Source organism: Brassica napus, chromosome A1 (assembly GCF_020379485.1).
Source record: "Brassica napus cultivar Da-Ae chromosome A1, Da-Ae, whole genome shotgun sequence".
Lineage (NCBI taxonomy): Eukaryota > Viridiplantae > Streptophyta > Magnoliopsida > Brassicales > Brassicaceae > Brassica > Brassica napus.
Window position 1 is genome coordinate 565693 of NC_063434.1, and position 22009 is coordinate 587701.

General features: G+C 38.3%; 6 protein-coding genes and 1 pseudogene across 7 annotated transcripts; 5 read left to right on the forward strand and 2 right to left on the reverse strand.

Moving 5' to 3' along the window:
* The first annotated feature begins 115 nt into the window (after positions 1 to 115).
* LOC106435706 (putative clathrin assembly protein At4g40080) lies at positions 116 to 1579 on the forward strand. The gene is made up of 2 exons (XM_013876653.3): positions 116 to 698; positions 801 to 1579. Exons 1-2 carry the CDS (start codon positions 265 to 267, stop codon positions 1441 to 1443), a joined length of 1077 nt encoding a protein of 358 aa, XP_013732107.2. The 5' UTR covers positions 116 to 264; the 3' UTR covers positions 1444 to 1579.
* A 232-nt stretch (positions 1580 to 1811) lies between these two features.
* Positions 1812 to 2571, reverse strand: LOC106373365 (classical arabinogalactan protein 3-like). Its single transcript, XM_013813550.3, has one exon. The coding sequence runs from the start codon at positions 2479 to 2481 to the stop codon at positions 2050 to 2052; it is 432 nt and encodes a 143-aa protein (XP_013669004.2). The 5' UTR covers positions 2482 to 2571; the 3' UTR covers positions 1812 to 2049.
* Positions 2572 to 6207: 3636 nt separating this feature from the next.
* Positions 6208 to 7754, forward strand: LOC106419441. The gene is made up of 4 exons (XM_048777863.1): positions 6208 to 6287; positions 6361 to 6541; positions 6626 to 6756; positions 6969 to 7754. The coding sequence occupies exons 2-4, from the start codon at positions 6521 to 6523 to the stop codon at positions 7276 to 7278; spliced, it is 462 nt and encodes a 153-aa protein (XP_048633820.1). The 5' UTR covers positions 6208 to 6287; positions 6361 to 6520; the 3' UTR covers positions 7279 to 7754.
* Positions 7473 to 9076, forward strand: LOC106435796. The gene is made up of 2 exons (XM_013876754.3): positions 7473 to 8081; positions 8238 to 9076. The coding sequence occupies exons 1-2, from the start codon at positions 7730 to 7732 to the stop codon at positions 8285 to 8287; spliced, it is 402 nt and encodes a 133-aa protein (XP_013732208.2). The 5' UTR covers positions 7473 to 7729; the 3' UTR covers positions 8288 to 9076.
* Positions 9077 to 9503: 427 nt separating this feature from the next.
* LOC106435983 (nucleobase-ascorbate transporter 11-like) lies at positions 9504 to 12946 on the forward strand. 2 transcript variants are annotated; one of them, XM_048777842.1, is made up of 8 exons: positions 9505 to 10158; positions 10238 to 10335; positions 10399 to 10569; positions 10644 to 10744; positions 10818 to 10953; positions 11465 to 11515; positions 11600 to 11887; positions 11967 to 12946. In XM_048777842.1, exons 1-8 carry the CDS (start codon positions 9639 to 9641, stop codon positions 12693 to 12695), a joined length of 2094 nt encoding a protein of 697 aa, XP_048633799.1. In that variant the 5' UTR covers positions 9505 to 9638; the 3' UTR covers positions 12696 to 12946. The 2 variants fall into 2 exon arrangements, with proteins under 2 accessions (XP_048633804.1, XP_048633799.1); XM_048777847.1 differs by lacking the exon at positions 11465 to 11515 and having other exon boundaries at positions 9504 to 10158.
* Positions 12813 to 14840, reverse strand: LOC106435885 (probable glycosyltransferase At5g03795). Its single transcript, XM_013876853.3, has 5 exons — positions 14074 to 14840; positions 13720 to 14006; positions 13373 to 13605; positions 13144 to 13301; positions 12813 to 13063 (listed from the first exon to the last, which is right to left on the reverse strand). The coding sequence occupies exons 1-5, from the start codon at positions 14536 to 14538 to the stop codon at positions 12962 to 12964; spliced, it is 1245 nt and encodes a 414-aa protein (XP_013732307.2). The 5' UTR covers positions 14539 to 14840; the 3' UTR covers positions 12813 to 12961.
* A 186-nt stretch (positions 14841 to 15026) lies between these two features.
* On the forward strand, positions 15027 to 21985 carry LOC106373374 (annotated as a pseudogene).
* Positions 21986 to 22009: the final 24 nt, after the last annotated feature.

The following is a 22009-nucleotide window of genomic DNA, read 5'->3' on the forward strand; positions in this document are numbered from 1 at the left end:
CATTTTAAAATTGTTTGAACATGGAAAGAAGTCTGGTAAGAACTCGAACAAAAAAAAAGAATAGTTGAGTGATTCTCTAAAATATATTTGCTTATTTTGACCCATGTCGTTGGTACATCTAATCAAATAAAAACAGTTTCCATTCTTGACCCAAAATAAATATTATATTTATATTATCTCTTTACTAATCAGCAAAGACACAAGAAGTCATAGTATATCTTTCTCGATCATCATAGATCATTCAAAGGCTAAAAGCTTTGTTCGATGGGAAGAATCACAGCTCTAATAGGAATGATCAAAGACAAAGCTTCTCAAGGCAAAGCTGCTCTCCTCTCCTCAAACCCAACAAGCAAATCCCTCTCTTTCCATCTCTCCGTCCTCCGCGCCACCACTCACGACCCTTCAACTCCCCCGGCGAATCGCCACCTCGAAGTTCTCCTCTCCGCCGGAACTGGCTCCCGAGCCACCGCAGCTTCCGCCGTCGAAGCCGTGATGAACCGTCTCCACACAACCAAAGACGCCTGCGTCGCTCTCAAATCATTAATCATTATTCATCACATCGTCAAACACGGTCGCTTCATACTCCAAGACCAGCTCTCTGTTTTTCCAGCTTCCGGTGGTCGGAACTATCTGAAGCTTTCTGGGTTTAGAGATGAGAAGTCTCCTCTGATGTGGGAGCTTTCTTCTTGGGTCAGATGGTAAGTTAATAAAGTTTTGATTTTTATGTTAAAGTTTTTAAATTTTTATGTAATAAAAAATTTAAAAGTTCTGATTTTTATATGTTTGAATTTTGATCTTAGGTACGCTTTGTATCTTGAGCATCTGTTATCAACTTCGAGAATCATGGGCTTCTTTGTTTCATCAACATCGAGCGCGATCCACAAAGACGAGTACGAAGAAATGGTTTCGTCTCTTACCAACACTGATCTGCTTCGTGAAATCTACGCGCTGGTCGGGTTACTACAAGAAGCATGTAAGATTCCGGATGTACCCTTCTGTGGAGGCAAATCTCTAGCCGACAAGATCATTCGTTTGGTAGGAGAGGACTACGTGTCTTCGGTCAACGAGCTTTACACGAGACTCAACGAGTTTAAAGACCGGTCCAGCATTTTGAGCTTTGGAGATAGGATCGAGCTTGTCTGTGCTTTGAAGAGGCTCGAGAGTTGTAAAGAAAGATTGTCTGTTGTATTCCGTGGGATTTGGAAGAGAGCTTGGATCGATGGGTTCTGGAGCTTGGTTCGTGAGGTCAAGGGCATGATTGGTGGTTTAGAGGATAGTAATGAGCAAATTGGGAGGAGAGGAAAAGGTTATGAATCGGCTCGGTTTACTGATCGGTTAGTTATTGGTTATGGTGATGCTGTTCGGTTTTCTTCCGGTAGATTTTCGAGTGTTGATCGGTTTAATTATCCAGTTTCTAGTCAAACGACTTTGAACGTCTTGTGAATTTTTTTTTTTGGGTCAGATCAGATGTCCTGTGATTTTTGTAAAACAAAATTTCAGTGACAGGAAGATAGAGAAATTAAATATATCAAACAGAATAATGATACATTTCCAATAGAGAAAAAGAAAGTTATATTTTGATCACTATTTTCAGAAAATATTCTAATGCAGCCACTATAAAAGTGAAGGCGTAGATGATGATTACATTTGTTTGTGGGAAGTTGATGTAATAAGAAGGATTCGAGTTTTGAAATTAGAATACACCTAAGCTTGTCTTTTCATTAATTTTTTAAAAAATAATGGATTATATACATTACTATGTTTCTATATGGGGACCTAATGAACATATATGGTTGTGAAGAATGTGCCAAAAAATCAAAACGCATAATTCATAGTTAAGATTTTTCAGAATTAAAATCAGAAACTCATCCTGAGGTTAATCCCATGGTCCATTAGTGTTATAAAGAAGAAGAAAAATAAAACATTAACACCAACAAAGAGGAAGAAACACAAACTGTATTAGAGCAACAGAGAAAAAATCTTCAAACAAATTATGACAAGAACAACCAAATGATAAATAGAGAAGGGTGTAATATACTCAGGGCTCTCTTAAGCCAAAACGACAGCGTACAAGGCTCCGGCAATGATAGTGCTCACAAGGAAAGCTTTGTTAGTCAATGCTGAATCAGCGATTGGTCCTTCAGGAGCCGGAGCTGGCGATGGCGTTGGGCCTGATGGGCCTGGAGCCATAGCTTCTGGTTTCGGGGGAGAAGCGACAGGGGAAGTTTTGGGAGACTTAGTCGTTGGTGAGACGGTGGGAGGAGTCGCCGGAGCTGGAGTTGGCTCGGGAACCATAACCGGTGGTGAAGCAACCGGTACCGGAGAAGGTGGCTCAGCGGTTGGTGTCATAGCAGGAGGAGAAGAGGGAGACTCTACCGGTGGGAGAACCATGATGGGTGCTGGAGCCGGAGCTTGAGCCATACAGGACGTGGCCAATAGACCAAGGAAGATCAGAGCTTGCATTGTCTTAAGAGCTGCCATCGATCTCTGTTTCAAACTTCTTTCGTTGTCTGTAGAGATAGAGAAACTGAGAAAAGCTCTTTGTCTTCGTTGGTGGTGGAGAAATGAAGAAAAGGGTTTGTATATATATAGTTAACAAGATTATATTTAATCCTGCAAAACACAATGATTTTAAAATTATTATTTAGTATCTGGACAGTTTAATCATGCAAGCACGTACATAGATACACACCTCTTATAAGTATTTGTTTATTGATTTGGAATTTCAAAAGCAGTGAGTGTTTACCAAGTCTCTTGATTTGGGAAGTTTTCTGGAGGAACCATCTATATGGAGGAGCACTAACCGGAAGCATATAATATATATATTAAGAGTTGTAGATAACCATGTGTTATATTTAAAATGGGTAATTAGCTATTGTTGACAGGTTGTAAATAACTTCACTTTCTGGTTTACCGTGTCAATGCAGCTTGATCTATAGTGACCTTGGCTTTTCTTAAGCTTATATATACCATGTATCGTGACGTTTGGCGGCTTGAAACATGGAAGAAATTTTATTCATCTTGCAATGTAACAAGTAATAACTCGTTAGTTTTGTAGCAATTTATTTTAGACTAGTTTACATCGAATTAACAAAATGACATATTTCGTGACAACCTATATGCTTGGAATATCTTTTGTTTATGTTAAGAGTCAATTCCACGCGCAATTACTTGGTTCCCACTAAGGCTAGACGAGGCAGACAAGCAACTTATTATCTGTGTATGATGATGACATCTATATTATTATGAGCAATGTGTATGATGAAGTCCTTCATCCTAAACCAAAGCCAAACTAAAAACTAAACCGAAATTCTAAAACCAACAAAATTAAACTTATGAATTCTATTGTTAAGGTATATACTATTCTTCCTTATATTCACATTTGAATTCTATTACCACATTTCATGTGCATACTATATGCTTAATTAGTGCATTGTATCTTATTTAACCACTTAGTAGTGTCCCGTTACATCAACTTAAATCGGTTAGACCTTCGACAAGTACAGTCAAACCTGCAGAAAAGTACATCCAGGTAATCTCTGTTGATGACCATGAGTTGTGGTTCATTGGGTTTTTAAACTAGGGTAGCGCTGTTACATCTTTGCAAAATGCATGCATTGCAAGCCGGCGCCTTACAGTCTGCGTGATATATATATACCTTCGTGCATTATTGATCATAGTATCGGCTGCAACTGGATTGACCATTTTTGGAATGGAATGCTTTGGAATGATCAATTCCATTAATTCCATAAAAAAATTTACCATTTAACATGAATGGAATGGAATGCTCATTCCATCAATTCCAAAAAAATCTAATCAAAATACAAAGTAAAACATTCCAAAACAATTTTGATAAGGAACAAATGGAATGAATCCATTCCATTTTTCTACTGCATTCCATTCATCTTATTCCATCCCTTTTTATTCCATGTATTCCTTTCTTGATTTACCAGTTACAGCCATCAACTTTTTTGTTGTAAACTAAATTTTTTGATTCCCATGCTTGATCAGCTAGCATATGTCTTAATACACCCAATATCATTCCTTTTCTAAGTATTCTCCAAATCATGTTTATTGATAATGGAAAGAAACTAGTTGGATTCTAGCATTTAATATTTTGTTTTAATGATAGCTTAGCATCAACTCAATTTGAAACATAGTTAAACCTCTTGTACCATTTCCGTCTCAGTTCATGAACCCTGGTTCGATTCTTCATCTTCTCCTTCCTAGCTTGTTTTATCTTCACCAGCTCCAAACTTCTTTCCTTTAATTTGTCTTGTCGTTGTCTACTTCCTTCATCCTCTTTGTGATCTCAGTATTGGCATTTCCTTCCATCCTTATGCTTATGTTGACCTCCAATACTCCTTGCTCTTCTCTTTCCCTTCTTTGTTCATACAGCCTATGCAGCTTCAGTAAGCCTACTATATGTATCATGGGCTTATAGACATGTCGGCCCACTGTAATTTTTTTTTCTGTCTTTTTGGTTTTAAATGGGTAGGATCGTTGACAAAGAAAAAACAAGGGTAGGATCGCGCAAAAAATTTCCTGTGCAAGATGACGATGTTAACTGCAACTTCCACGTTATCGTTAATAAACTTGCAGGATAGTTACGTTTACGTGCACATGTATTTTTATTCCTACATACATACGTCAAGGTATGTGTGAGAGAATATGTCTTACACAAACAGAATCTATTATTATTTACCCTCCGTTTTTAGTTCGACTATGTAACGTTTTATACAGAATCGAATTATTCAACTATAACAATCGGATTTTTTTACTATATATGCCTCCTGTAAGTACTAATATAGGATAATTAGCACATATGTAAACAAGGAACCAATACAAAAATTATACATACACAAAAGAGAAGTGATGAGGTTTGACATTAGAAGATTTTGATGTTAACTAAGCTTACTCTTCAGCCCTGAAAATTTAAAATATGAAACTCTCGACCTTTTCTTTTCGTCTTATTTTAGCTAAGACAGAGATATTCTAACTTATCATCATTCATCAGTGAGAGTTGTTTCGGCTTGTCTTTCTCTTGCTATTATTCCCCATCACAAAGTCATCTCTATCCATAACTTACAAACAGAAAATCAGCTAATTAAAAACCAATGGTATTTTTTTATTTTAGGATTGTTAGTAGTGTGCATCGAAAACAAGACGTACTTTGAAATGGTAATATTAACTAAAAAAAAAAATCTCAATGCAACATTTAAGAAAATGTATAGTTTGGCTAATGAAATGGTTTTGATGTGTGATAGCAAATTATGAATAAATAATTTATATCATTTCTCTCATAGTCATATACGGTGTGTGCTCGTTCATGAGTTGGTGTCTTTCATTTCTTGACAACACAACAACACCAACGAGGCTACCACAAGCTGTTGAAAAGATGTGGTGGTCAACGAAAATTTTGATTAGAGAAAGGGAAATAATTACGTGTAAACTTAATCCGGATTTGCCAGCAATATTTCTAGAAGATTCACCGAAAGTATGAATCTTATCTCTTAAATCATAAGAGTTTTTTCATTCAAAAAAAAAAATCATAAGAGTTTCCTCGTAATTAATAACCCACGAGTTAAAAAAAAAAACAAAACCATAGGCAGATGAGTTTGACACGTGTCCATAACTTGGGCCTCAAACACACGCAACACATTGGATTAGGGATGTCAACAGAAGGCTTGTCCCGCGGGCCTGGCCCGTTTAAACCTGTCGCGGGGCGGGTTTGGGCCTAGGCATTCATGACCCGCAAAAAAGCGGGCCTTACGGGACAGGGCTTGTTCGGTTCCGGGTCCAAAGCGGTACGGCCCTCATTAACCGCGGGACGGCCCATAGAACCGCATCTGGAAGCTTCGTCGATTCCGTTACTTTCTTCACCTGAAAACGAAAAGAAAGAGAGAGTGAAAGGCATTGGAGCTTCGACGACGACCGTGAGAAGAAACGGAGCTCCAACGATGGCCGTTCCTGTTCGATGTCTGACAGGCGACAGTGCTTCCGCCTTCCGGTGACCACATCGTGCTCGAGCTGCATCAGCAAAGCTTCTTTACATGCATTGGTGATGACGAGGTTGATGATGGGAGGAAGAAAGTTACAATCTTTTTCGGTACACAGACGGGAACTGCTGAAGGGTTTGCTAAAGTGAGTTGCTTTGATTCAAAACAGAGCTTTGATTCAAAACAGAGTGAAGATGATGAAAGCTAACTTTTTTTGATAAATTTTTAGGCTTTAGGAGAAGAAGCTAAAGCAAGATACGAGAGATCAGATTCAAAATCGTTGATTTGGTATAATACCCTTTAATAAAGCTTAAACATTTCTTTGTTGTTATTTCGATCTGGTTCTGATTTGTTTTAACAGGACGATTATGATGCTGATGATGATGAGTACGAGGAGAAGTTGAAGAAAGAGGATATGGCTTTCTTCTTCTTAGACAGAGGATAATGGCTCAAGTACTTGAAGTATGGTGTTTTTGGATTAGGAAACAGACAATATGTGTTGCAGGTTGCCAAAGTTGTAGATGACATTCTTGTTGAACAAGGTTTGTTTTATTTCTTTGTTTTGATCATTCGTTTTGATGTGTTTGTATTATTGTTTTCTAACATGATGACTTGGTTTGTTTCAGGTGCACAGCGTCTTGTACAAGTTGGTCTTGGAGATGATGACCAGTGTATTGACTATTCCACATTGGTTGAGACTTCGCTTTTCACGGACAGTAACCAGTCCATTGTTGTTTGATCTTCTCGTTTATTGTTGGTAAGTTGAAGTGTGAACTTTTACTAATTGTCTTAGCGTGATTATTAGGTTGATGCTAAGTTAGACATGCATTTATAATTTCAATAGACAAAATTAACTTCAAGAACTTATATGAAATGTAATGGACTCAAAGAACAATATATATAGTGATTTTGAAGAGTTTGAGGAGTAAATGCTTCATTTTTATTAATTATGTGAGCTTGGTTGTGTAGGGCAGCATCCTGCAGCATCAGGAAGTGTTCTGGAGCGTTAGAAAGTGTTCTGGAGCGGCCTGAAGTGCCAAGCATGATCGGATACACTACATTAACGTATGTCCCGCGGGACAGCCCGCAAAGGAGTGTGCATTTGGCGGTACGGGCTTGGGACGACCTTTTGGAGTCCGCAACCCGCGCGGGCCTGGCCCGCCGTGACCCGCAAAGAGATGAGCCCGCTGCGGTACGGGACGGGATGGGACGGATCAACCCGTTTGACATCTCTACATTGGATAAAATACGACACATCATCAATTTTGGACGGTTGTAAGGATACACTTGTCCATGAATCAACGGTAGATAGGAACTCTTACCCTTATTTCTTGTTTAATTAAAGTAAATAATATAGTCTTTTTTTTGCATCAAATCGTAGTTTAATGATTGGATCATGAAACTTGTGGCCGTTGGATCTTAACTAAAACCAAAAGATTGGAGAAATCAAATTTTATAAATTGCAGAAGCAGACTAGCTCTTGAGTAGAAGAGACAAATCTGGTCGGAAGGGGGAGGGATAAGGAGGATAGTTTGGTCTTAAAAACTTTTGTTGTCTGATCGATTAAAATTTTTAAAGCAAAGCTCATCTCTTTCCTGGGAAGTCGAGCTCGAAAGTTTTGACCTTTTTTCTAATTCGTCGTAGATTTTAGACCATTTTTTCAATTACTTGGCTGTCAATTTTGAACCAGTCTCTGAGGTGGAATTTCAAGAAAACTGGGTTCTTGAAAAATGATCAAGAAAAAGATACCGACTTGGCCATGGTGGTTGTTAGGTGGTAAGAAGGAGAAAGAGACCGAAGCTCGAGGGAAAGGAAAGGTTATCAAGCGGAAGGAGCTGGAGCTTGAGAGCTTTGGTTCGTCTGGCTCAGAGTCTGTAGCTGTTGCTTCTTCTGCTGCTGCTGCTGTTGATGAGTGGTCTGTTGGATGGACTGAGCCGCTTGGACCTGGTTTTCAAAGCGATGAGGAAGGAGATGATGGTGGCTTCTTAGTTCTGGTTCCTTGTTACAGAGCTGTCTCTGAAGGGTCTGGTAATAAACAGCTCTTGACTGCTGTCAAGAATCTTCCCAGTGGTTTGTCTCCTGGTATGAACTGTTATCTCTCTTGGGGTTGATTTAAAGGCTCATGCTTGTTGTTTATATGTGTAGCTCTTTGCTATTGATGTTTCAGCATTTTTGTCCTAATTTAATGTGCAAACTTTCTGAATCAGTTTTGTTTTTTGTTCCAAATCAAATGTGCAGATGGGAAGAACTACATGGATCAATGGTTTTCATCTCTGCGGAACCTTTGACCAGGTCTAGTCCTTTTGTAGTTAGTTAGTAGTTTTAGTTAACTAACAACGCTCTGAAGAACCATTTTGGTTACTACATAAATCCTGAAAACCAGAAAAAAAGGAGAAAAAGCGAGAAAAAAGGAAGCACAAGTAGTTTTACGGTTTAGATTAAGATGATGTGTTTTGTTTATATTGATCTTGGATAACGGATTGATCTTGAAAAAAAAGAAAAAGAGAGAAAAAAGAAGAAGCACAAGTAGTTAGATTGTTCAGATTAAGATGAAGGGTATTTGTTTATACTGATCCCTGAAAAAGAAGAAAAAGAGTTTAAAAATTAATGTGTGGGATTGGAAAAGCTATTGAAGAAGAGGCAGCTTTAAGGTTCATATTAAGTTGATGAAAGTTGGTTACATTGAAATGAAAGAGGGTGGAGAACAATTAAACATTGATCCTAGGAAAGGATTAAGCTGGAAAGAAAGGAATATGAGATTGGATTGGAGGAAGAAGAAGCAGTAATGTTAAAGTTTGATATCAAGATTTGATGGTGTGGAAGGGGATTATTCATCCTGAATTTGGAAAAATTCATGTAAAAAGTCTTCAATGTAAACAGAGTGATGTACATATACTCCAATGTTGTCTTGTATCATGTTAACTCTCTTCTTCCTCAAGACTGAGTTTGAAGTAATATCAGATTGTATGTAATTGGTTAACTACCACTGATATTTTTGTATCTAAGGTAATGCCACTGTAAAAAAAATGTATTTATTGATGTAAAAAAGGAATAAAAAAAATATATTTATATTGTAATTTGGTGAAGCAGTAATAGTTTCTCCAGATTCTGTATGTCCTATTGTCCTGGATGGATTCTTATTAACAATCTTTGGATCTAGCTTTTGAATGTGTGATTTCAAAACATCATCAAAAGTATATAAGTAATAAAGAAAAAGTACAATTTCACAAAAAAATAATGATAATTTTTATGTCCTTTGTGTATACATCTGGGAACCACAGTGCCTAAAAAGCAACCACCGTCAACTAATAGATTATCATTAAGCAGGCTAATGTTGAATACTTAGTCTTAAAGAAAACTTTATATTATCCCTCTGCATCATTTTGGTAAATGTGAAAGCATTTACACATTAAGGGGTAGTCTAGTAATTTACTACACGTAAAGACAAACCGCTGATAGGTTGATGCCGACATGAGTGAGAATGATAACTTACGTAACTCTCTGTTTCTCACCTTTTTAAAACCAAAAATAAGCAAAAAGGAAGAAGAAGCTAGAACTGAAGTTAAAAAGCTCAGTTCACACTTCATAAGTAAGCTACTCTACTCTCTCTCTCTTACTACTTGAGAATATCTAGAAACAATGGAGTCCGGGTCGGGTTTGGATCCGAGTAAGAGCAAAGGAAGCGGCAGTGGCGAGGGGAAGTTCGGTGCTTTCTTGAAGAGAGTAGAACCCTTCTTACCGAGAAAGGAGCTGAACCCGGTAGAGTTAAGATCTTGGGCCAAGAAAACCGGTTTTGTCTCCGACTACTCCGGCGAAACCAGCACCAAGCTCGGTGAGACTGAGAGCGCTGCTTTTGATTTGCCAAAAGGCAGAGATCATCATCAAATAGATCGAGCGTCGTCACGTCAAACCGATCTCGACCCGATTCTTGGCCGAAGCAGACGATCCGATATCGGATCTGATCCCGGGTCTAAACCGGGGTCTATAGAGGAAGAGAGAGGATCAAACACTGAGACACCGTTGGAGAATGAAGGAGGGAAGATCAGTAGAGATTTGGAGAATGGGTGTTACTATCCAGGAGGTGGAGAAGGAGAAGGTGGAGGATGGCCTAAGCCCATTGTAATGAAGTACGGTCTCAGAGACAATCCTTCTAGCTACGGTTAGTTTCTTACACATATTGTCCGAATTCATGTTCGGGAAGATTCTTTTTGTTAATTCTTTTTTTTTTTTTAATGCAGGTCCACTTGTATACTACGGTTTGCAACACTATCTATCACTTGCCGGTTCACTTGTCTTTATACCTCTTGTCATTGTCCCAGCCATGGATGGCTCTGATGTAAGTTCTTCTTCTCCCTTCTTATTCTTTGTTTGGTTCTTGACTTGTTGTTATGATGTCTAGAAAGATACAGCCGCGGTGATTTCAACAATGCTGCTTCTTACTGGCATCACGACCATACTTCATTGTTATTTCGGTACTCGGCTGCCTTTAGTTCAAGGAAGCTCCTTTGTTTACTTAGCTCCAGCTTTGGTTGTCATCAACTCAGAGGAGTTTAGGAACCTCACTGAGCATGTAAGCTTTGCAAAAATTAAATAATTTGTTTTTCTTGGAGATTTTGTGATAAACTTTTGTGTGTGTTTGAGCAGAAATTTCGGGAGATAATGAGAGAACTACAAGGAGCTATAATCGTTGGTTCATTGTTCCAGTGCATTTTGGGATCCACTGGTCTCATGTCTCTCCTTCTTAGGTTGATTCTACAATCCAGAAAAATCTTAGAATTATTATTGTTCTTTTAATTATTATTATGTTTCCTTTTCCAGATTTATTAATCCTGTTGTAGTAGCACCAACAGTAGCTGCGGTAGGATTAGCATTCTTCAGCTATGGATTTCCACAAGCCGGCACTTGTGTTGAGATCAGCGTTCCTGTAATAGTTCTCCTTCTCATTTGCACATTGGTAAGGATCTGCCTCACAACTTGAATAACAACATGTAGGCATGCGGGTTCGGTTTCTTCGGTTAATTCCGATCGGTTAGTTCAGAATTTGGTTATTCAAAATCTCACTGAAGTGATCCGAAAAAATTCGTTGTCAGTTTTCTGTTAGTTCGATTCAAAATTTTTTACCGAATTCTTTGGTTTTGCTGTTAGTTCAGTTAAAATTTTTGTTTAAATTGAATAAAATTCAAAAATATTCGGTTAATTTTAGTTAGTTTGATTTGGATTTTTGATTAGTTCAGTTTGAAATTTCGATTACCGTTACTACTGTTTGAATTTTTTTTCAGAAAATCGAAATAACTGATTACCAAGCCGAACTGAAAACTGATTATTTTTTTAATTTCCAAACTAAACCGAACTCAACCGAACTCACCGAGAACTTTCGGTTTGGCAAGTTCCATTCGGGTAATAACCCGCAGGCCTAACAACATGAGTCATGTTTCTGTCTCTCTGATAAGAAAACTTTCTTTCAGTATCTTCGTGGAGTATCAATCTTTGGTCATCGCATATTCCGAATTTATGCGGTATGTATATTCATCTATTTGTATAACTTTTATCTTATTCTAGAGCTAAAGAGTTTTTTTTTTTGTTGCTTATCATGTTGCCAGGTGCCGCTTAGTGCTCTGATCGTCTGGACATACGCATTCTTTCTAACAGTTGGTGGTGCATATGACTATAAAGGCTGCAACGCCGACATACCAAGCTCTAACATATTAATAAACGAATGCAAGAAACACGCGTACACCATGAAGCATTGCAGAACAGATGCTTCCAACGCTTGGACGACTTCTCCTTGGCTCAGAATCCCTTATCCATTTCAATGGGGGTTTCCGTATTTTCACATGAGAACTTGTATCATTATGATCTTCACGTCTTTGGTTGCATCGGTGGACTCGGTAAGTATAATCATTTCCTCTTTTTGCCAACATGTGTCTGCCACCACTGCTGCTAAAATGTGTACACTTGTGTTGTTAGGTTGGAACGTACCATGCCACGTCTATGTTAGTGAATGCTAAGCGACCTACACGTGGTGTTGTGAGTAGAGGTGTTGCATTAGAAGGCTTTTGCAGTTTATTAGCTGGAATATGGGGTTCTGGTACCGGTTCAACCACGTTAACCGAAAATATTCATACAATTAATATCACCAAGGTGGCTAACCGAAGAGCTTTGCCAATAGGAGCTTTGTTCTTGATATTTTTCTCATTTGTGGGAAAATTAGGTGCAATTCTTGCTTCAATACCACAGGCTTTGGCTGCTTCAGTGTTATGCTTTATATGGGCACTTACAGTGGCTCTAGGTCTATCGAATCTCCGGTACACACAAACAGCGAGTTTTAGGAACATAACCATAGTTGGGGTCTCACTGTTTCTTGGATTATCCATCCCTGCTTATTTCCAGCAGTATCAACCACTATCTAGTCTGATACTACCGAGCTATTACCTATCCTTTGGAGCCGCTTCAAGTGGACCGTTCCAAACGGGCATCATGCAGTTGGATTTTGCGATGAATGCTGTGATGTCGATGAATATGGTTGTAACGTTTCTACTGGCTTTCGTGTTGGACAACACTGTACCGGGTAGTAAGGAAGAGAAGGGAGTCTATGTGTGGTCACGAGCTGAGGACATGGAGTTGGACCCTGCAATGCAAGCTGATTACTCCTTGCCAAGAAGAGTTGCTCAGTTTTTCGGTTGCAGATGTTGCTAGTAGATGTTTGAAGATCCACTTTCATTGTTTTTTGTTCATTAGCTTATAGAGAGACAGACCCACATGTTCTTACTTAATATATGGAAGAAAAGGTTCTAATGAAAAAAAAAAACACAATACACAAGAATAATGAATTTTCCTCAAAGGTTATTGTAATGTTTACTGTCATAAGCTATGATATTTAAAAAACTTACAAGAGGTATACATACTAGCTTGGGACCGTATCTACGTGGTAGGAAAAAGAAATAAAAGAAAATAGTATTTGATCAGTACTTGATGACATGGTGGCGTAGCCACAGTTCATACATGATCATGTGAAACGCATCGAATTTAACCGGTGGTGAGTTCCATTGGAAATGCTTCTGAACCTGCAAATCAACAAAGACCAATCATCAGCTTCTTGTTATACAACACTGAATAAAAGGCTGAAACATTTTTTATCTCTTACCTTGACTAAGTTGTTATGCAACGAAACAAACTCTGACTGTGTTATCTTCTTGAGAATCTCCTTAAGGTCATACACATCTCGCTCTCTAAGCACAACCGCAAACTTCCTCCAATCCAAAATGTCATTAAAAGGCAGATCATAGTAGTCTGACAATATAACTGCCCCAAAAAACAACAAAGATTCATTAACTTTTTAGTCTCTTTTTGAGTGGAGCAAAAGAAACACTTACCAGGAACACAACCGTAATGGATTGAGTCAGTAATACGAGCACTGTTAACCTGAGAACCACCAGGGCAAATACAGAACTTAGTCCTGTAGAATCTCTTCTGATACACTAAATGCCCCGTAGCCCTGTTGATCCTATTATTCGAAATATCGAGCTCAGTGTCGTTCTCCCACACACGTGCGAGTATCACACGTATCTTTGAGTTCCTATGACCAGCCCAAAACCCAAGCGTCGTCCTGTAACACCATTTTAACATTATTAGTAACCATTGACTATGCAAACTATTTAACATTATTAGTAACATTTGCCTATGCAAACTATTAACATTATTAGTTTATTTTTTTTGTTACCGGTTCTCAACATCGTTTCCACCGGCAGGGAGTGCAAACGGCTGAAGCACTTGAGGCAAGGCAACATCTTTATGAGGAATGAAACCAACATTGTAGCTCGGCGAGCACACAACTCTAATCGTGTTCTTGATCATAACCGGAGATCCCTCGAAGGCTCTAACGCCAACGTCGTGGCACGTGACAAAGAAGTGATCAGCTCCCAACGTTCTGTTCCAATAAGGATACTTCGCTATCAACCCATCAACGTATGTCTGAACAATCACAGTCATATTCTCATACGATGTTCCCTGGCAAAATAAAAAATAAAGCATCAAATAAAGAATTCAAACTTTATAAAAAAGTAAAGATTCTTACTTTGCCACGCATCTTGTGAGGAGAGACGGGGACGAAGAAGAGATCGGCTTCCTCCGGATCTAAAGTGCGGAACCGACTCTCTCTGATGTTTTTGAAGAAGTAACCCTCGCTGGCGTATTTGCCGGTGACTTTCCTCGGCGTCTGGTAAAACGTGTTGGGATCTCCGTCGGGGTAGATGTAGACCTTGAACCTCTTCTCCATCTCCGCGTAATTGGATCGGAACGACTCCGGGGAGTGGTACACGTCGGAGTAATTCTCGTCCTCTTCCTTGGCGAAGGTGTGTGGGAGGTGATTGGCGCCTACGACGATGGGAGACGGCGGCGAGGTGCGGAGGGAGTCGAGGGAGAGGTAGAAGAGGGAGAGGAAAGTGAGGACGGCGAGGGTGAGGAGTGATCCTTTGAGGGAACACAGCGGCGAGGAGGAGGAGGAGGAGGAAGAGAGCTGCGACGGTTTGACGATCGTCATTCGGACCGGACTGGATCTGTACTAAAAGCTGTCCCCTTTGTCTCGATGGAGCTCACATGTGGAAAAAATGATGCTTATTAACATGGGTTTATTTGGTTAAATAACTCAAAATATATTATATTCTTATTTATGTTTTTATTATCATTTTTATTCATTTACACAGATATTTAACATTAATATTTTACATTAGAGAAAGCAATCTTGTGGGGGATATATGTCTTTGTGGTTTAGATGTATATGTTTGCTGTGATTTGTTAATACTTGTACTTTTAAGTGTTTACTTAGTTGTTCTAAGCTTCTTCTCTCTCTTTTTTTTGTCGGCAAGTTGTTCTAAGCTCACATAAAAAAGGGCATGATAACAAAATCAAACACTCAAAAATGCAAGCAAAACAATCACACAAGCAAATAAAGACGTCATGTTTTCTAAAATAAGAAAGATGAGTTTTCTTTTATAATAGCTAGGCTGATTAGGAAAAACATAATGACTAATCACTACGGGATCCGTGTTTTTTTACCACTTAAGGTGTCCCGAATGGCGAGAATCTATTTTTTATTTAAAAGTTAAAAAAAATAATTATGTTAATGTTTTTTAAAATAAGAAAGGGGAATTTTTTTATACAAAAGTTTACTTGATTAGGAAGAGCATAGTAACCATAAGTGTCAAAGCAAATGAAGCATAGTATCTCTAACAATCTTAACGACAGGATATCATACTCTATTCGTTGTCACGAATTTTACGTATGTTTCCTCCATAATCGATCAAACCATATATAGAATCTCTCCCCTTTTTATAAAAAAGTTTTAGGTTATGGAAGCATTTTGAAAAAACAATCACTAGTTCAGATTTTTGTGAAAACGTTTTAGGTTATGTTTTTTTAAAATAAGTAAGAGGAATATTTTTTTAAATATAACAGATTCGGGTTCAAAAGTGTTACCATTTAGTTTACTGAGGAAGATGTGAATTCGATATCTTCATACGAGCTTTTTCAACTTCCAATCGATAAGAACTGAAACTGAGAGAAGAAAATTAAGTTAGTTAGAAACAATTACGATTAGTTATGAGAAAGCGAGAGAAACGAGATTCTTATTGACCTGCTGCTGCTTATGGCGGAGGAGATTGAGTTTTCATTCATCTTTGAAAAGATACAGGGGAAGGATGCAGAGATGAGAATCAAGACTTAAAGCCTCTGAACAAGAAGAGGAGGTTGGAAATGAAGACTAAAGCAAGTCGATTATTAAAAGATTTCAAACTGAGCTTCAAAGCAAACCAAACCCCTTGAGAAATGAGAACCATTAATTGAGAGAGTCATCAAATTTCAACGGATCTATTTCAACGGATCTATGTATTTAGAACCATTAACGTTAGACTGCATCTCAACCGACCATCTGAACCAAACCAGAAAATTTTAAATTCTAATTCACAAAGAAAATTCCTTGTTAATGATGGTTGACGTAAGGTCCAAATTTAATTCACTAAATGATATTTTGACAGAAGAGAAAAGGAAATCAGGTTTAAACTTATATTATAAATTATTATTAAATACTTAATAAATTAAGACTTTTGTTTAGAGAATAATTGTTACTTTTATGATAATATTTAATTATTTATACGTACACATGAGAATGCTATTAATATAAAATACATTATTTGACTAAATTTTTATAATACACATGAGAATGCTTATAAAAATTTAGTCAAATAATGTATTTTTTATTAATAGCATTTTCATGTGTACGTATAAATATTATCATGAAAGTAACAATTGTTCACTAAACAAAAGTGCGTGCTAAATATAAAATACATTTTCAGATAGCTTTGTCACCACAAAATTTACACCATGCAATCAAATCCAACGTTACAACTTGTTCACTGTGATTATACAAATTTTCACAATAAAACTCCAAAGATATCAGAAACCGATTAAAAAAATTATTGTAAATCTTAAAATATCTATTATGAGAAAGGAAATTGTTGGGAAATCAGAAGCCCAACATAAATAAAAAAGAAAGAGGATAAAAAAACTCAAATATTCTTCTATGAAACCGAGTCCTATTAGAACTCCAATGTCAGCAGTCAAAGTAACTCCTAGTTAGGTTTTGGTATACCTATTCCCTTTTAGTCTAGGACTTTGCTTAACAAAAAATTAAACCACACGCATATATATATACGTATGTCTCCGCAGATATCTTATTCTAACATTATACTTGATTTTGAGATTTGGAAAAGAAAAGATGATTTTGCAGAAGATAGCTTCTTCGTCGATGATCTGTTTCCTTCTGTTGCTTCTTCCAATCGCTTTTTCTCAGCCAACAAGGTCAGTTTATATTTATCTTCATGATATGTTACGTTACGGTCAAACATACACATTCATCGCATATATCAACATCTATGCAAGTGAAAAAAGTTCACATGTTTCTCAAATCTCATGGATATTTAGTTTTGTTTTATGCCAGCAATTATGATTTTCGTATGAGTTCACAGATATTCTAGATTTTGACATAAAAAATTGGATTAACCAAAAAATCTTTGAAGCTTATGCAATTATCTGTTTTGTGTCTAACATTAGAAAAAAATTCTAATCTCTATCGTCTGTCATAATTACCTCCGTTAATTGTATGCAAGTGCACCGATCGAGCGTTTTGACGTTATTTAATTGTGATTACTAAACTTTTACAGGAACTTAGATGGAATAAGTGCAAGAGCTCCAACAGTGCAGCAGATAAGAAACAGACATGGAGCTAGAGAGGTATATACAACATGTCTTTTGATCAATGATTATAGGGTCATGCAGATATATATATGTTAAAGAAATTATATAACCTTTTTCAGGTGATAGTGGACAATGGGATTATCAGAGTCAGTTTCTCTAGTCCTCAAGGACTTATAACTAGCATCAAATACAAAGGAATCGATAATGTTCTTAATCCACATGTCCGAACTCGAGGGTAAGTATTTAGTATTCCATAAACTTATATTGATTTAAGTACATAAAAATAACCCTGCTTAATTAATTCTGGTGTAATGTTAGGTACTGGGACATAACATGGCAAGGAGAAAACATTCGGGGCTTGGATGGGTAATTAAATACTTACTTTAAAACTTTGTCTGAAATTGTTAGTTGAACAAGTATTTAATAAAACTAACACTGTAACACATGTTCACTGACAGAGCATGTAATTACTTTTGCTCGGTTTGACAATTTGTTTTGTTTTCAAAAAGATTATTTAATCTTCATAATTTATTAACTCTGTTTTTCATTGTTTATCAGAATTGAAGGAACCAACTTTAGAGTTATAACTCAAAACGAAGAACAAGTGGAGATTTCATTCTCAAGAAAATGGAATGGTGGTTCTAAACATATTCCACTAAATATAGATAAAAGGTATATTATACGAACAAATACGTCAGGAATCTACGCATACGGAGTCTTCGAGAGACTTTCCGAATGGCCAGAAGTCGAGATGGGTCAAGTTCGAATAGTATTCAAACTCAACACTGATAGGTATTTAATACGTTTTCACCATAAGAAAAATCAACGATGTTCATGTTATTTGTTTGATATACATAATTTTATTTATATTTGGTGTAAATATATATATTTGTAGATTCCGTTACATGGTGGTGGCAGATGATCGGCAAAGACAAATGCCAACCGACAATGACCGTGACATCCACCGTGGCCATGCCAAGGCTCTTGCTTACAAAGAGGCTGTACAATTGACTAATCCTGCTGACCTAAGGTTCAAAAACCAGGTAATTATCAAATACAGAATTTAGTTTAAATGTAGTATTGGATGGATACGGGATAGAAATCTATATATATAAAGTTTGTATATGGTTAAGCACATTCGGATTGCTAATCCTAATTATTATTCTATACAAAATCTCTAATATTTGAATGTTAAATCGAATGGTATTATAGGTGGATGATAAATACCAGTACTCATGTGAGGTCAAGGACAACAAGGTGCATGGTTGGATCTCGACCAAGTCCCATGTCGGTTTCTGGCTCATCTCCCCGAGCGGCGAATACCGCTCGGGTGGGCCTAGCAAGCAGGAGCTCACGTCTCACGTTGGTCCCACGGCCATCAGCGTAAGGATTGATACAAAATTACTTACTCTTAGATTTCAAAACTAATTAGGAAAACACGATTGTAGTTTGTTAAAAATAATTAATTAATCTAATAACGCAGAGCTTTTTTTTTTTTTTTTTTTTTTTTTTTTTGGTAAAATGTTAAAATTATATTACCAAGCTTTTCATTTTTTACAGAAGGACAGAGGAAACAAGAAACAGAATGCAGAAAATAAACTAAACAGAGCATCTTGAACAAGCCTATTCTAAGAATACAGACTAAAGTCCTTCAAGCGAACTGGAGATAGCAAAACGTTAATGCCCCAAGAGAAGGAATGAGAGGAGCGAGACCCCGGTTGCCGCGAGCTCCCAAAGAGAAAGGCGGCTCAAACCTTGAAGCAACGGGATAACCTACAGCTTCCGAGAGACCCAATCATCAAGACCATCACCGAGAAATGCATCCACGAAACAGCTAGCCCGTTCGAAATCGCCTCACCGACAGCACGAAGAGGAGTCCACAAAACAGGCGGTGCCGTCGTTCGGAACAGAGTGTTGGAGATTGCTGTCACCAACCCTCCAACTCCGGGACCGTATACACCCATTTAACCCACCACACACGTAGAGTAATAGGACATGTCGGGCACACCTCCTCCGGAAGAAGCGACATTCAAAGTAGCCAGTGCTCGAGTGCTCAACTAGCCCTTGAAGACACAAAAGACCGGCCTGCAAACACAGAATCAACCTCCACCAGATGACAATTATTATGGGAGAAGAGAGCGAAGAACGCGTTGCCACAGTCATGGGCCTGAAACCGGAAGACAGAGACACCATAAGAGACGCGGATGCAGTCTCGTGGCTCGACACGCGCTGCCACAGAGCCTCCAAGCCCGGGCGACAACACCGAGAAAGGAAGCTCTCCACACGCACCCACGACTGAGAACCAGTCACAGGATCTTCCAGTGTCAGGCGGAACCGGACGAACCAAGAAACCGAGACACAATCCAGGCCAAGCAGAGACCTCACGGGCGGAGGTAAAACAATGAAGAACCGCTGGGAAAGGAACCTCACCAAGACTCCACGCGCCATCGAACTTTTGGTTGGAACCCTAGGTCCGAGAAAAATGTTGGCGATACACCGGAGATCCGAACAGACGGGAGAAAAGATCGACGCCGGTTCAAGCACTTTCTTCTCCACCGCCTCGGTACCTACAGATCTACAGGGATTTCCAACGAAGAGACTCAGGATGCCAACCACCCACGAAAACCGACTCCATCGGCTTGCCCTAGCTCGAAAGCGTCGCCGTCACACCAGATCTGTCACCACAGGAACCAAGCCTCACGGATCCACCGCGAATGGAGACGAGACTTGAGGCGGCGAGAACAGAACAAGGGCTTCGACAAAGACCGCAAAGAGGAGGAGACGAGCCGGTGGAGCAAAGAGGAAAAAAGGAAAGGAAGCTCCCGACGACGGCCTACGGAACCACCGCCGTCGGAGCTAAAGGAACGAGGCGGCTGCACTAGGGTTTTCGCTAGGAAGGAGATAAGGGAGAGAAAAAGGCGTTTTTTTTTTATATTCCTCAACGCAGAGCTTTACAACCGGGCATTATGTTGGTCGGGACATGGAGACAACGTACAAAACTGGCGAAGCGTGGAAAAAGGTCTTCGGACCTGTTTTCATTTACTTAAACTCTGATTCTACCGGCAACAATCCTCGACATTCATTATGGGAAGATGCTAAACGACAGGTAACTAATTTTGTTATAAGATATTGTTTTTATATATTTTAAAATTTTATTTACGTAACATGTAAAAGAAAGGGACGTTAATTTCGTTGTATTAATCTTCAGACCGAAGAAGAAGTTGAAGCCTGGCCGTATGATTTTGTAGCATCTTCTGACTTTCCTTCTCGTCAAGAAAGAGGAACTGTTACCGGTCGGCTCTTAGTCAACGACAGGTACATAGTTTTGAACAGTTGTTTACTTTGACCTTTTACTAATATTTTTATGTTGGTAAACGTTTTCAGATTCTTGACTCCGGCGCAATCTGCATACATCGGTTTAGCACCGCCGGGAGAAGCTGGTTCATGGCAGACAAATACTAAGGTATGCCATCATCACTCTTTGATGTCTCTTTCTTAAATTTGGTTTCACTTGTTAAATTACATATATTGATCGTTATTTTTTTCTTTCTTTCCCAGGGATATCAATTTTGGACACAGACGAACGAAACCGGCTATTTCACGATTGATAACGTTAGACCGGGAACTTACAATCTGTACGGATGGGTACCCGGTTTTATCGGAGACTTCCAATACCAAAACCGTGTTAACGTAGCGGCCGGTTCAGAGATTAGTCTCGATAGAGTTGTGTTTAAGCCTCCTAGGAACGGTCCAACGTTGTGGGAGATTGGTGTACCGGATCGAACCGCTCGAGAATACTTTGTACCGGAACCATACAAGGATACAATGAACCCCTTATACCTAAACCACACTGACAAGTAAGCCTTCAATCCTCATGATCCCGGTTCGCTCTGTTCCAAAACCGGTTTTGGTACTAATGATTCCGGTTTTTTCTGTTTGTTCCACAGGTTTAGGCAGTATGGGTTATGGCAACGATACACAGAGTTATATCCAAATCATGACCTTGTCTACACAATTGGAGTTAGTAACTATAGTCAAAATTGGTTCTACGCTCATGTCACAAGGTAAATATATTATATTTAATCAAAAAATGTTTTCTGATCAAGTCTTTTAACATTTTAATTCGATTCTTTTTCTGCAGGAACATAGATAAGTCAACCTATGTACCAACGACATGGCAGATCGTGTTTCAACTTCCATATGTGAACCGGCAAGGTAGCTACACATTGCAACTAGCTTTAGCCTCGGCTGCACGAGCTAACTTACAAGTACGGTTCAACAACGAGTACTCGAGGCCATTATTCTCAACGGGTAACATCGGAAAAGATAATGCTATAGCAAGACATGGAATCCACGGAGTCTATAGGCTTTACAGCGTCAATGTTCCTGGAAGGTTACTAAGAACCGGGACCAACACGATTTATCTACGTCAAGCTAAAGCGACTGGACCGTTTGAAGGTCTTATGTATGACTACATTCGTCTTGAAGCGATTTCTAGAGCTTAGCTTCACACAAGTTCATATTTGGTTTTATTTATTTATTTTTACAGAATTGTTAGGAGATTATAGTTTGTATAGCTCAGGTTTTTTATTATAAAATTACTGATTTTGATATTCATTTTTTTTCTTTCTAAATAATGAAATTGCTATGGTTTATACAAGAAATTTATTTTTATTTTTTTACAGAATTTTTAGGAGATTGTATAGATCATGATTTTTTTTTTGTGGAGATTTACTGATTATGATATTCTATTTTTTCTA

Excerpts from the sequence above, each read along its gene's own strand:
- LOC106435706 (XM_013876653.3), top strand. The coding sequence starts at position 265 with ATGGGAAGAATCACAGCTCTAATAGGAATGATCAAAGACAAAGCTTCT. Across the intron at positions 699-800 it reads CTTTCTTCTTGGGTCAGATG|GTACGCTTTGTATCTTGAGC; the intron begins GTAAGTTAATAA and ends TTTTGATCTTAG.
- LOC106373365 (XM_013813550.3), bottom strand. The coding sequence starts at position 2,481 with ATGGCAGCTCTTAAGACAATGCAAGCTCTGATCTTCCTTGGTCTATTG.
- LOC106419441 (XM_048777863.1), top strand. The coding sequence starts at position 6,521 with ATGACATTCTTGTTGAACAAG. Across the intron at positions 6,542-6,625 it reads TGACATTCTTGTTGAACAAG|GTGCACAGCGTCTTGTACAA; the intron begins GTTTGTTTTATT and ends GGTTTGTTTCAG. Across the intron at positions 6,757-6,968 it reads GATCTTCTCGTTTATTGTTG|GGCAGCATCCTGCAGCATCA; the intron begins GTAAGTTGAAGT and ends TTGGTTGTGTAG.
- LOC106435796 (XM_013876754.3), top strand. The coding sequence starts at position 7,730 with ATGATCAAGAAAAAGATACCGACTTGGCCATGGTGGTTGTTAGGTGGT. Across the intron at positions 8,082-8,237 it reads TCCCAGTGGTTTGTCTCCTG|ATGGGAAGAACTACATGGAT; the intron begins GTATGAACTGTT and ends TCAAATGTGCAG.
- LOC106435983 (XM_048777842.1), top strand. The coding sequence starts at position 9,639 with ATGGAGTCCGGGTCGGGTTTGGATCCGAGTAAGAGCAAAGGAAGCGGC. Across the intron at positions 10,336-10,398 it reads CAGCCATGGATGGCTCTGAT|AAAGATACAGCCGCGGTGAT; the intron begins GTAAGTTCTTCT and ends TATGATGTCTAG. Across the intron at positions 10,570-10,643 it reads TTAGGAACCTCACTGAGCAT|AAATTTCGGGAGATAATGAG; the intron begins GTAAGCTTTGCA and ends GTGTTTGAGCAG.
- LOC106435885 (XM_013876853.3), bottom strand. The coding sequence starts at position 14,538 with ATGACGATCGTCAAACCGTCGCAGCTCTCTTCCTCCTCCTCCTCCTCC. Across the intron at positions 13,302-13,372 it reads CCATTACGGTTGTGTTCCTG|TTATATTGTCAGACTACTAT; the intron begins GTAAGTGTTTCT and ends TTTTTGGGGCAG. Across the intron at positions 13,064-13,143 it reads TGCATAACAACTTAGTCAAG|GTTCAGAAGCATTTCCAATG; the intron begins GTAAGAGATAAA and ends GTTGATTTGCAG.